Source organism: Dryobates pubescens, chromosome 1 (assembly GCF_014839835.1).
Source record: "Dryobates pubescens isolate bDryPub1 chromosome 1, bDryPub1.pri, whole genome shotgun sequence".
Lineage (NCBI taxonomy): Eukaryota > Metazoa > Chordata > Aves > Piciformes > Picidae > Dryobates > Dryobates pubescens.
Window position 1 is genome coordinate 24,174,060 of NC_071612.1, and position 13,020 is coordinate 24,187,079.

The 13,020-nt window shown below is 43.2% G+C and overlaps 1 protein-coding gene across 2 annotated transcripts in view; it reads left to right on the top strand.

The window, feature by feature from the left end:
• PPP3CA (protein phosphatase 3 catalytic subunit alpha) overlaps window positions 1-13,020 on the top strand; it is a 232,509-nt gene that overhangs the window by 164,687 nt on the left and 54,802 nt on the right. For both annotated transcript variants that reach the window (XM_054162977.1, XM_054162981.1), the window contains exons 4-5: window positions 10,534-10,645; window positions 11,992-12,137. In XM_054162977.1, the coding sequence (XP_054018952.1) occupies window positions 10,534-10,645; window positions 11,992-12,137 (258 nt within the window). The remainder of the gene's footprint in view (window positions 1-10,533; window positions 10,646-11,991; window positions 12,138-13,020) is intronic.

The window sequence follows — 13,020 nt, forward strand, 5'->3', positions numbered from 1 at the left end:
TTAAAGATGTCTTTGAAAGGAAAGGCAGGTTTCTGTTTCATAAGTGTATTTGGATGTAGAGCTGTGCATTCAGGCATGAACTCAGCACAATGAATAGTGACAAGGGAAGGAAAATAGTGAAGAATGCAACTTGGCATGTTGGGGGGGGTGGGTGGGTGGGTGTGCTTCTGGTGGAAAAGGGATGCTGAACACATCTAGCAGGTGCCAGCTCTTGCCAGTACTTTGCTGACAAGTTGTGGTGAACAGTCCTACCCTGATCTCACTGCATATTTCTGCTTATACCATGACTGATCTTTATTCCACTAATCTGTTGGCTCCCCTTTCTCCTATGTAGACATGAGGCTATTGCAGTTCTGGTCTTTCCAGAAAAAAACTAGTGTCTGGTCCAAGATGGTAATCACAAGTAATAGAAGCTTTAGAAGAAATCCCTTTGATTGCTTTGTGAGATCTAGCGTAAAAGTGACACCATTGAGCCTAGACGTAGCTGAGTTCTGGTAGTGGGCGAGATAATCCTTGTCTGTGGGCTGCAAAGCATTTGGGATTCTTCTGGATGAAAGGTACTATATAATGTTAGCTATTATCATTAAGAACAGAGGAAAAAATTGCACAAGGTAGGTGGAAAGCATTTGATAATGCCGAGGGGGAAAAGAGAAAAGTATTTGTGCAAGGCACAAAGCAGAAAAAGCAGTCCTTGCCCCACAGAACTTTTGATCTAGGGGCTCAATCCTTCACCTGTCTGCTCTGTTTATACCAGTCTTAACTCTACTGTTTGAGGGCAGAGTGTTTTGTGACTTTCAAACTATTTCTAAGCAAGGTATTGCAGGATGAGAGTCTGATGGTGGAGTTACAGCATGTAAAATGAAAGATGTCAAAATTGTAGATGGAGTAAGATTTCTTGGCACAGACCAAGTCTTCATCCCACTGCTGTATTCTTGTTTTTCTGTTTGTTTTGGGGGGGGGGTTGGATTGAAGGTTTTTGTGGTGGTGGTGGTGGTTGGGTTTTGTTTTGTTGTCTTGTTTTGGCAGAGCCTGAGCCTTTTTCCCCCTTGGAATAATCAGTTTCTGCAAGTTCCTATACCTGATGTGGTGCACTTGTATCAGCTCCATAACTGACGCAATTTCCCTGTTGTGCTTGTGCACCAGGGTTTTGATTCTGGAGTAGAAACCCCTCAGTTCTCGCTTTCAAAGAAGTTTTATGGCCCTGCAGCAAAGAAACCCCAATGATCAAAACAGAAGGTTGTGTTTAAATCCAGAGAATTGTTAGAGCATAAGTGGTTCTGCAGGAATGGGCTGCAAGGAGGAATGACCAATCTCTACCTCAGCCTGAAACCTCTCTTTTGAAAGGCAGATATGCATGCCATGCAGTGTAGGAAGTGGTGTACATGTAGAGTATACATGTAGCCTGCTTTTCATCACAGTCCTGGAAAAAATTACAATCAAAGTGAATGCCAACTCCAATGAATTAATAATATTATGTAAATGAAGTGTTAGAATGATTTCCATGCTCAGTCCCCATGAAAACATACAAGCTTAAATGTCAGTTGAATATCATAAGGTCATTTTGGACAGAGCTGGTAATTAAGATAGGAGGAATGAAAGCGGCATTCAAAACGAACAAAAGCAGAGCTGCGTTTTAAGGTCCTGCATGTTCCTACATCTTAATTTCCTGAATGCAAAGACAGAGATTCCAGAAGGAGAAACTATTTTTTGTGATATTTTTAGCAGGAACAAAGTGAGGTGTTTGGAGCAAGTCTGGAATTTGACCATTCAACGTTGCATCAATTAAAAAAGCATCTGGCCCTCAAGATGCTTCTGAACTCAGTGAACTGTTAGAAAATATTCACTGGTGTCTCCCAAGAAAAGAATTAAATATAAATGAATGTGTGTTAGTAAGCTGTGGGTGAAGTTAATGGTAGTGAAGCTGTGTCTGTCATCTTTCAATTCTCCGTGAGCTTATTAGGACTTTACTGGAAGAATGAGCACCTCACGGTTTCATCTGTTGCTCTAATATGTTAATGTTTCCCAATAAACAGCTTGATGTAAAAGAGTTTGGGCTGCTCAGGAGCAGTTTACCAATGAAGTCAATTGTTTTTCTTGCTTCTGAGGGCAAAGAAAATCTCAATACCTTAATTATCCTAAATTTCCCTGGCCTTTTCTTCTCTGAAACGTTGGCAAATATATTTGTCTGTAGCAAGAATCTGCACCTTGCGAGGTCTTCTTTTTGCTGGGCAGTGTTCCTCCCAGCCATGAGTATTCAAGAATCCCATAAATTCAGGGGGGTTTGATATATATTAGATTCCCAGACTGGAACATCTGTTTGTGTCAGGGTCATCTTTGCAGCTTGCCTGGTCCTGTGCCAGTTCTTCCTAGAGCGAGTCCTCAACACATCAAGAATCCCTTTTGGCTGCAGGGAGAGAATGTGGGATCACGGAATATGAGGGGCTGGAAGGGACCTTGAATGATCATCCAGTCCAACCCTCCTGCCAGAGCAGGATCACCTAGAGAAAATCACATCCAGGTCTGGAGTATTTCCAGGGAGGGAGACTCCACAACCCCCCTGGGCAGTCTCGCAGTTCTGTCACCCTCACAGAGAAAAAACTTTTCCTCATGTTTCCATGGAACTTCCTATGCTTCAGCTTCCACCCATTGCCTCTTGTCCTGTCATAGAATCACAGAATCAACGAGGTTGGAAAAGACCTCAGAGATCGTCAAGTCCAACCTATTACCTAATACCTAACATCTCATGACAGCTAAACCATGGCTTCAAGTGCCACATCCAATCCTTTTTTGAACAGCTCCAGGGACGGTGACTCCACGACTTCCCTGGGCAGCACATTCCAATGGCCAATTACTCTTTCTGTGAAGAACTTTCTCCTCACCTCGAGCCTTATCTCCCCCTGGTGCAGCTTGAGACTGTGTCCTCTTGTTCTGGTGCTGGTTGCCTGGGAGAAGAGACCAACCCCCACCTCTCTACAGCCTCCTTTCAGGTATTTGCAGAGAGCAATGAGGTCTCCCCTGAGCCTCCTCTTCTCCAAGCTAAACACCCCCAGCTCCCTCAGCCTCTCCTCATAGGGCTTGTGCTTGAGACCTCTCCCTAGCTTCATTGCCCTTCTCTGGACACGTTCAAGTGTCTCGATGTCCTTCCTAAACTGAGGAGCCCAAGCAGAGCCTGACTCCTTCCTCTTGGCACTTACCCTTTACATCTTTATAAAAATGAATGAGGTCACCCCTAAGTCTCCTCTTCTCCCAGCTATACATCCCCAGTTCCCTCAGTCACTCCTCGTAAGGAAGCTGTTCCACTCCCCTAATTATCATTGCGGCTGTGCACTAGACTCTGAGGCAGTTTCCTGAGGCTCTTCTTGAGCTGAGGGGCTCAGAACTGGACACAGTACTCCAGATGTGGCCTCACCAGGGCAGAGCAGAAGGGAAGAACCTCTCTCGCCCTACTAACCACGGCCCTTCTAATACAGCCCAGAACGGCATTGGCCTTTTTGGCCACAAGAGCACATTTCTGGCTCATGGTCAACCTTCTATCCATGAGGACCCCCAGGTTCTTTTCCCCTTCACTGCTCTCCAACAGGTCAGTCCTCAACCTATACTGATACATGGGGATGGTGCCCTGCAGTTTCCCTCACGCTGCTTACATCTTTCTATGGGACTCATTTCCACAGAACCTGGCTGAGGCCAAGATGTAATGTCTGACAAGGAGAGCTAGGATCCAGCACTTAGACACCTGTTTAGAAAATACTGGCCTTGAGAATTAGAGGAACATGAAAGAAATGTAAAAATACTCCCTTTTTGGTTTAGTCAAAAAAGTTGTTCTTCCTTTTTGGGCACTTTGAGTCTTTCCAAGGGCTCAAATGGAAGTGTTGTGGTCTAAACACTAGAAAATAGTGTAAGGTAGGTAGCAATCTTTTGCAGGTGGCCATTTGTAATTAATTTAGCTAGAAGAGAGTCTTGCAATAATTGTAGTCTAGAGGTGCTAAAGTACCATGCAGGTGTCAAAACAGCATCCCAAATAAGGTTGGTAATATTCAAGAGAGGGTTTTTTTTTTTAGAAGAATAAACACAAGTTGAATGATCAGAATGAGATTCTTGAACAACATTTGAGAAATAAGCGAGGCCCTGGCCCATGAGGAATGGATTCACTGTTACTCTACAAAATGTCTATTTCCACAGCAGCAGCCTTTTTGATTTTTTTTTTAGGTATGCAACCTTGTATTTACATGAGTACTGTTTTAGAAGCACAAAAATAAGTAAAATCAGAGCATGTTGGCCAAAAAAACAATCTGTGGCAAAGACTGTTAAGTTGTCACTGAAGATCTGATTGATGCAATTAGCACTAGCTTGTTGTCCCTGTTCTGCAGCAGAGCCTTAAGAGAAGCTCTTTTATGCTCTGAAAGTTGGGAAAATAAAGAAATCCTGGTTGAAGTGGAAAAAATACATATCTTTTCTTTCTTTATTTTCAGTAGTGTTCAGAATTTTCATTCCCTGTACTCATAGGATGGTAGTTCAGAAATGGCAATAACTTGCATCTCCTGTGGGTGTTTGGGTTGCAGATGCAATTTGTCTTTACTTGTCTATGAAATGAAGCCCTAATAAATAGTCCCACCAGTAGTGTGGATGCAGTTATGTGTAGAATAGAATATGCTACCTGGCAGGGGTGCCTGCTTCCCACTCTACTAAAAGGTCATGAAATATAAAGCAGTCAGCTGAATGATTGCTTGGTTTCAAGGGTAGGAAGTAGATAAGGGGCAAAACAAATTGCATAGGACAGGCCCAAAGAGGGGCATAAGGGAAGAGCTCTAGATATCATCTGAATAGAATAGAATTAACCAGGTTGGAAGAGATCTTTTGAGGTCATCAAGTCTAACCTATCATCCAACACTATCTAACCAACTAAACCATGGCACCAAGCACCCCATCCAGTCTCTTCCTAAACACCTCCAATGATGGTGACTCCACCACCTCCCTGGGCAGCACATTCCAATGGCCAATCACTCTTTCTGGGAAGAATTTCTACCTAACATCCACCCTAAACCTTCCCTGGTGCAGCTTGAGACTGCATCCTCTTGTTCTGGTGCTGTATGAAAAGGTACATGGTTTCCATTGGGATAGTTACTCTGTTTTAGCAAGCTGTGCTTGTACTTGGTGGTGTGATGTTGTATTTATTTCAATGCAGTTAAAATAGGGCAATTTTTATACTAAGGTGAGACACATATTAGTTCCAGAGTTGAAGGAGCTGTGCCAAGATACTGTTCTGCAGTTCTCAATGCATCAGATGAGACCTTAGCAAAAAAGTGGCTCAACTTACCCTTTTAAGTGTGAGTTACTTTGCATTTATCCACACTTAATTTCTTCTGCTGGATGAGTACCCAGTGCCATCAGTCATTTGGAGGGAGAGTTCATCCTTTATTACCCATACAAACCCACAAAGCTAGCAGAGCAAGCTGCTGTGAGGACAGAGTGAGTGACTTGGGGCTATTCAGTCTGGAGAAGAGAAGGCTCTGAGGAGACCTTGTTGTGGCCTTCCAGTATCTGAAGGGGGCTACAAGAAAGCTGGGGAGGGACTTTTTAGGATATCAGGTAGTGATAAGACTAGGGGGAATGGATCAAAATTAGAAATGGGTAGATTCAGATTGGATGTTGGGAAGAAGTTCTTTACCATGAGGGTGGTGAGACACTGGAAGAGGTTGCCCAGGGAGGTGGTAGAAGCCTCATCCCTAGAGGTTTCTAAGGCCAGGCTGGATGTGGCTCTGAGCAACCTGCTGTAGTGTGAGGTGTCCCTGCCCGTGGCAGGGGGGTTGAAACTAGATGATCCTTGAGGTGCCTTCCAACACTAACAATTCTGTGATTCTGTTCCCTCTTCTGGCATGGTCAGTGCAGGAGCACCCAGAGGAGTGTGCTGTATGACAGGTGTTGTATGGTTGCAATCTAGTGGCCATGGTAATGATTTTTCAAGGTTCCTTGCTGTGAGCACAGAAGTTGAGGTGTGTGCAAGGTGTCTGGGGCTTTTGGTTTTCCTTTTCAGGAGGTGCTGAGATGTCCAATTGTGCAAAGGCACAAATTCATCGTGCAACAGTAGAGTTTAATCCCAGATCTGTTTTGAAAATACATGCCTTTGGCTCACACTCTGCTTAACTGCACAGACCTTTTTTCACTTCCCTGATGCTCAGGCTGCCAGAGCCTCAGCAGGAAAACAGCTTGACTCTAGGAGCTGAGCAGTTATAAACTTGGCATACCTGCTATTTCAACAGCTGAAAGACAAAAAGCAAGTGAGGAAGGGTGTGGTTTGATGGCTGGCATTTGAAAGATTGTCAAGATTTAGGGCTGGGCTGGCCACTAAACAAGTGACAGATGCTCCCTGTTAACGATTCTCCCTTCCCAAAGGGAATAAGAGAGAGAAAGGCTTATGGATTGGGAAAGAAAACTCAAACAGTTTTAACAAAAATTATAATAAAATCTATACAAATATGTACAAACCCAGTATCAAACCAAAGCCCCCTGAGGACAATTACTTCACCCCCAGCACTGATGCTGTTGGGAGGCACTAGAGAAGTCCTGGGACTGGACTCAGTGGTAAACAGGAACCACATTTGGGAGCTGGATTCTGGAACTGGATTCAGGAACATGGGGTCTGGGATTGAAAGCAGAATGGGCTCCTTGGTCACCAGCCACTGAAAAAGAGAAAGAGCTTGACCCTTGTGATCCCTCAGTTCGACACTTAATATGGTATATATGGAATAAAATACCTTGTTGGTCAGAGATGTGACATTTGAGGGGGGGGTGGGGAGGGGTAGTGGTGATAGTATAAAATGAGACAGGCCAAAAATACCTTAGAGATGTTGAGATTACAAGGTCACTGCTATACATTCTTGATGAATAGAATAAACCAGGTTGGAAGAGACCTCTGAGATCATCAAGTCCAACGTATCATCCAACACTATCCAATCAACTAAACCATGGCACCAAGCACCCCAGCCAGTCTCTTCCTAAACACCTCCAGTGATGGTGACTCCACCACCACCCTGGGCAGCACATTCCAATGGCCAGTCTCTCTTTCTGTGAAGAATTTCTTCCTAATATCCAGCCTAAGCCTCCCCTGGCACAGTGTGAGACTGTGTCCTCTTGTTCTGGTGCTGGTTGCCTGGGAGAAGAGACCAACCCCCACCTGGCTACAACCTCCCTTCAGGTAGTTGTAGAGAGCAATAAGGTCTCCCCTGAGCCTCCTCTTCCCCAGACTAAACAATCCCAGCTCCCTCAGCCTCTCCTCATAGGGCTTGTGCTCAAGGCCTCTCCCCAGCCTTGTTGCCCTTCTCCGGACACATTCAAGTGTCTCGATGTCCTTCCTAAACTGAAGGGCCCAGAACTGGACACAGTACTCAAGGTGTGGCCTCCATCTGGTTCTCATGAGTGCTTCAAAGGAAGAAGAGGAAAAAAGAAACCAATGATAAGCAAATGTGAAGAGACCTACCCATAAGCAAGTACCAAATGCCCAGGAGAGAAAACGTTCAGCTTCTCTTATTTTCCCTGCTCCCCACATCCGGACGGTATTTTAAATACCTAGTTGTAATTTCAAATTGCCAAGGGCTATATGAAAAGGCAAATTCAGTTATAAAGGAAGTGTAAGCCACTTCCTTTTATGAAGCATTTAATCTAAGCACTAATCATTATGCTTTCTAAATTATAAGGTGCTTTGGCAGAATTAGCAGCTCAAAGGTAAATTAGATACAACTTTAAAAGCTGGAACTTTTCTTGCATGGATGGACCTGTCACTTTAAACTTCTTACCTTACAGCATTTACATCAAATTTTTTGCATCAGCCAGTAAGTTCAAAGAGGTGGAAAGTTCTGGGAATTCTTGCATTAGTGAAGAAGACATCATCAAAGAGACAGAGAATTGCACTGATGATGTGGGGAAGTGCAGGCTTCCTTCCCCATTGAAATGAAATCTTCAAACCCAAGTCTTCTTTCTCTGTGCATACTCCAGAAAACTTTCCTCAGGCACATCCTTCCTGGTTGTTTTGGGCCCCAGCAGATAATTTCTGTGACCCAGCACCATAATTTCATGCTGAAGTATGTCAGCGTTGTGCTCTCTCTTCTCATTTCCTGCAGTGGCAATAGTGCCTGGGAGGCAGAAGCGTTGGTGTGAGCTGGGAGAGCTGTGCCTTTCCAAGGGGGAGAATTAATGTTGCAAGTCCTAGAGAGCATTGCTCATACTTTGTGCTCTCTTTGTTTTACTCTAGATCCTCTGGGGAGAACAGGAATTACAGAGTGCAGGCAGAGCATCCAGATGTTTACTTGAAAAATGAATTTACATGTAATAAATTTATTACCAAGAGTAGCAGTGTAATCCTGCTGCTGCTGCTATGTAATTATCTATGGATAGGATGAGGGTTAGCACAAACAAAGCCAGTGCATTCACTGGAAGAAAGGGGAGCTCTGGGAGGTAGTTGCAAATGAAAGTTGGGGGGCTGGGGGGGGAAACAAGGTTGGAACCTTTTATTTCTTCTGCAGTAGTTCTGCAGTTCATGGATGTGGTGGGTTGAAATTACCCTCCCCCACCCCCTCACCCCTAATTTGGAGAAATTACCCCCAAAATAAATCACTCAGAGCAGATCAGTTTGGGATGGAAGCAAATGAAGCTCTATTTACAAGCAAACTAAAATCTGGAAATAGGAAATGCAATGAATAGGTGCAAAATAGACAATAGATGTACTCTATTTATATATTTACAATTTATAAACAACACAGAAACTCCTCAGATTCCCCTGGATGGATCCAAGGGGGACTGTTCACCCCCTCCCTGACTCACTCCCTCATTTCCATTATCTCACACAGTAGTCAAAACACAGATCCCTCAGCAAGGCCACAAGAGAGAGAGAGGAAAGTTGCAAGCAGAAGTGATAGGAGAAGAAAAGAGAAAGAGCTGTTTATCCCTCTTGTCTATATTCCCATTAGCAACCCAATGAATTATATAGATCTTAGCATTATTTTTCTTTTGCATCCAATGGTCCTTCATTTTACTTTCAGTCTTTGCAGTCAGGGTCTAGGCTAAAGTTCCCCCCTCAAACTGTAACGGTGGATATTTACAAAAGGAAGATTTGGAGGAGAAGTTGTTCAGATAGGGCTTTTTGTTTGGCAGGTTGGTTGGGGGTTTTTTTTTTGGCTCATGTCTTTTTTTGAAAGGCTACTTTGGTGTATACACCATTCTCACAGATGATGGGCTCATCTCATGGCTCAAACGAGCCTTAGTTTCATCAGCTTCCTTGGAGCTGTGAGTTTTGTCATCCAGGTACCTAAGAAGGGTTCCCCTGCACAAAGGATAGATATTCCATGCAGTTTGCAAGTTTATTCATTTCCCAAGAGTCTTCTAATGCTTTGGCATGGCCACTATGTTAGTTTTGGTTGCAAAATGACAATTTTAATGGGCTGGTTTTGGGAGGTCTGAACAGAAATGAACCTTTTCAAGTCTTCTCTTTTTTTCTTCTTCTTTTTTTTTTTTTAATCTTTAAAAGCATATCTAGAAGAAATGTCTTCTCAAATAAAAATCTTCTGGGGACTTAAAAGGCTTTATATAAGCTTTGTAGTAACTTCATTTAAAGCCAGAGCTTTGTGTATTTGTGGTGGTGGTGGTTGGTTGTACAGAAAAATAGGAAGTGCAAAATAAGTGTTCATGTGAAAACTCTAATACTGGAAGCTGAGGTATTTCCTGAAGTGTAGGTTAAATTGTTCTAGGGCAGCTTCTCCTAAAGGCAGGAAGTGCAGATCTTCCAAGCATGTTGTTTCCATGGCAGGTTTCTGCCTAACCTTTGTGCACAGGCTGAGGGAACTGGGGTTGTTCAGCCTGGAGAAGAGGCAGCTCTGGACCTAATAGCAGCCTTCCAGTACCTGAAGGGGACCTACAGGAAGGATGAAGAGAGACACTTTATAAAGGCCTGCAGTGACAGGACTGCAATGGCTTCAAACTAGAGAAGAGCAGATTTAGATTGCTCTCAGGAAGAAGCTCTTTACTATGAGGGTAGTGGAACACTGGAACAGGTTGCCCAAGGAGGTGGTTGAGGCCTCATCCCTGGACATATTCAAAGTGAGGCTGGACAGGGCAAATGAATCTAGCTGGGGATGTCCCTGCTGACTGCAGGGAGGTAGGACTGGATGACCTTTGGAGGTCTCTTCCAGCCTGGACCATTCTGTGATTCTTTCAGGCAGAGAGTACACGCTTTTATTTAGAGATGCAGAGCAATTACTTCTTAATGGCTGGAGGCACTGAAGGCAGTGCAGGGCAATACCACTTAGCCCAAGTGTGAAACTTGGATCAGGATAGACTGATAGTGTTTTCAGCCAATCCAGGTTGAAGTGTGGAGAAATGTTTGCCTGTAATGTATGAGAGTGATGTTAACACATAGGAAATAAATGTGTTCCACAGAATGCTTTTCCTTGTTTTGTTTTGGTTTTGATGAAGGAAAAACATAAGTGGTTGAATTCCATCATTAATTATGAATTACATTGTTCTTTCTTGTTTTCTCATTTGCAGTGTGTGCTGTACTTGTGGGCCTTGAAAATCCTTTACCCCAAAACACTGTTTTTACTTCGTGGGAATCATGAATGTAGACATTTAACAGAGTATTTCACATTTAAGCAAGAATGTAAGTCTGCACTAACCTTGTTCCTCCTAACTCCCCTTTCAACAGGTTGATTTGTTATTTTCTGTTAGATACTGCCTTGCCATCAGTGATTTTAAATGTACTTTTCATGCTGTCCATCAGTAATTTTAAATGGCAGTCAGTGATCCCTGAGAGGGCACTCGTCTTGCAGGGCTGGAGGGGGTGTCTCAGTGGTGGAGAAAGGAAGGGGTTAGACCCCCCGCAGCGAGCAGTGACCGACCGCTGTACAAATCCAGGAGTGTTGTCCCTTGATGCTGCAGGTATCAAGACACTTAAGCTTGCCATCCTGGCCTGGGTCTGCTGTGGGGTCATCCAGGCCTGGATGCTCTTGTAAACCTCTGCTGCTGGTTTTGCAGCTCTGCACAGCAGCCTGGCAGTTAAAATCTGCCAGATATGGTACCTCTACATTGGGTTCCTGATCCCTGGTGGAGGAGGTGACATCTCACCAGGTCTCATCTGCAGCAGGAGAAAATCACAAGGAATTTTTATGTTTGGTGTGGTTTTTTTCCTTTAAGTACAGTGTTTTCACTCTTGCCTTGTAAGTAGATTGAAAGTTGTTGTTTTTTAATGTGCTTTTTAATAGGATCTCCCTTTTGTGCTGAAAGAAAGGATACAGTGACACATAAAGGCTCATTAGATGGAGACCTTCACCTGCACAAAGAAGCATTCCTCCCCCTTCCCCCCCCCCCCCCCCCCCCCCCCCCCCCCCCCCCCTTGTAACACTGTAAACTGAAGCTGTTACCATAAGCCTTACGCTTTTTTAGCATCAGGGACAAAGGAAATGTTAATTGGCTCAAAGGCTTCATGCTTTACTGACTTTAATATGCCTATTGGTAAATTAACATTTCAGCTTCATCATAACACCTTGCTCATTTCATAATGGCATTTCTCTAGATAATTAATTATAGGGGACTGGACTGAAGTTATGATTACTTCAGAGAGAGCATAATGAGTGATAATGTAGTAGGTGATAACCATTCAGCAGACTTCTTAAGGCTTGCTGTATAGGTTACCTGGTGGGCTGTAATGATGTATTAAATTGCTTATTTACAGTTTTTTAGCAAGATAGCATGCATCTGTGTCTTGGTTTGTGCCTTTGCAGCTCAGGACAGAATGTATTTCACCCCTTTTATTCATCATCCAAACTAAGAGTTTTTCCGGTGATGAATAACAATAATCCTAAAGATTCTTCTTGTATGAGGCAGGCTTTGGTACAGTGCAAGAGAAAGCCGTGAAAGCAAGACTGAGATATTAAGCAGCATCCTAACTTATTTTTCTTCCTATTAAGTGTTGGTGGCACTTTCTGATACCCTCTTAATCTTTAAAAGGTAAAATCAAATACTCAGAACGTGTATATGATGCCTGCATGGATGCCTTCGACTGCCTTCCCTTGGCTGCTCTGATGAACCAACAATTCCTGTGTGTGCATGGTGGCTTGTCTCCAGAGATCAACACCTTAGATGACATCAGAAAAGTAAGTCTAAATAGTACTTAGGTCTAATATGTGAATGGTTAACTGCCAGCTACTAGAACTTGAATCCTTTCTCAACTTGGTTCCTTTGTGTAAGATGCTTCAATGTAATTCTGACATTAATGTTGACATTATCACCTTTCAAAGGTCTCTCTAAATGGAACACTAAAGGAATTGCTGCAATTAGTTGCATTTTATTGAGGGGAGGAAGTCACCAGTATCCAATAAAAGGATTTATCATCTTGCTCTATAGATGTCATGTTGGGCTGTAATCATGTGTTAAATTGCTTATTTACAGCTTTTTTAGAAAAACACCATGCATTTGTGTCTTGGTTTGAGCACAGCACAGAATGTGTCATGTTCTAAAAAGAAAAGGGGGGAGGAATGTGTTGGGTATGGAAGTATTTGGGAGCAAGTGAACACAAAGCACCAATGTCTTTCAAATATTATCACTAGCACAGTGTAAGCATAACAGCTGATGATTCCTTGCATCTTGTTGGGCAGTCTGTGCTTTATGTAGAAGTTATAAACATAGCTTTGGAAAAATACCTCACAATAGCTAAGGTACAAAATAAAAAATGATGCTATGCTTGCAATGGAGCTTCATTCTCAGTAGATCTTGCCACATTTTTAATTGTGCTGCACTTGAGTGCCTAGCAAAGTGTCTGAGTGAGGTTTACTAAGCTGATGCTTGCTGTGTCGTACTCACGTTCTGAGAAGCTTCTGATAAATCTGATGAAGGTTCAAAGAACAACGTTGAACAGTTTCTTCATGTGTTGTGGGTTGGATTTGCACCCCCACAAACTGGAAATTTACTCCCAGGATAAAATTACCACACTAACTCAGAATTTTGGAAGCAAAAGTGGACTAAACATGAAATTATAAA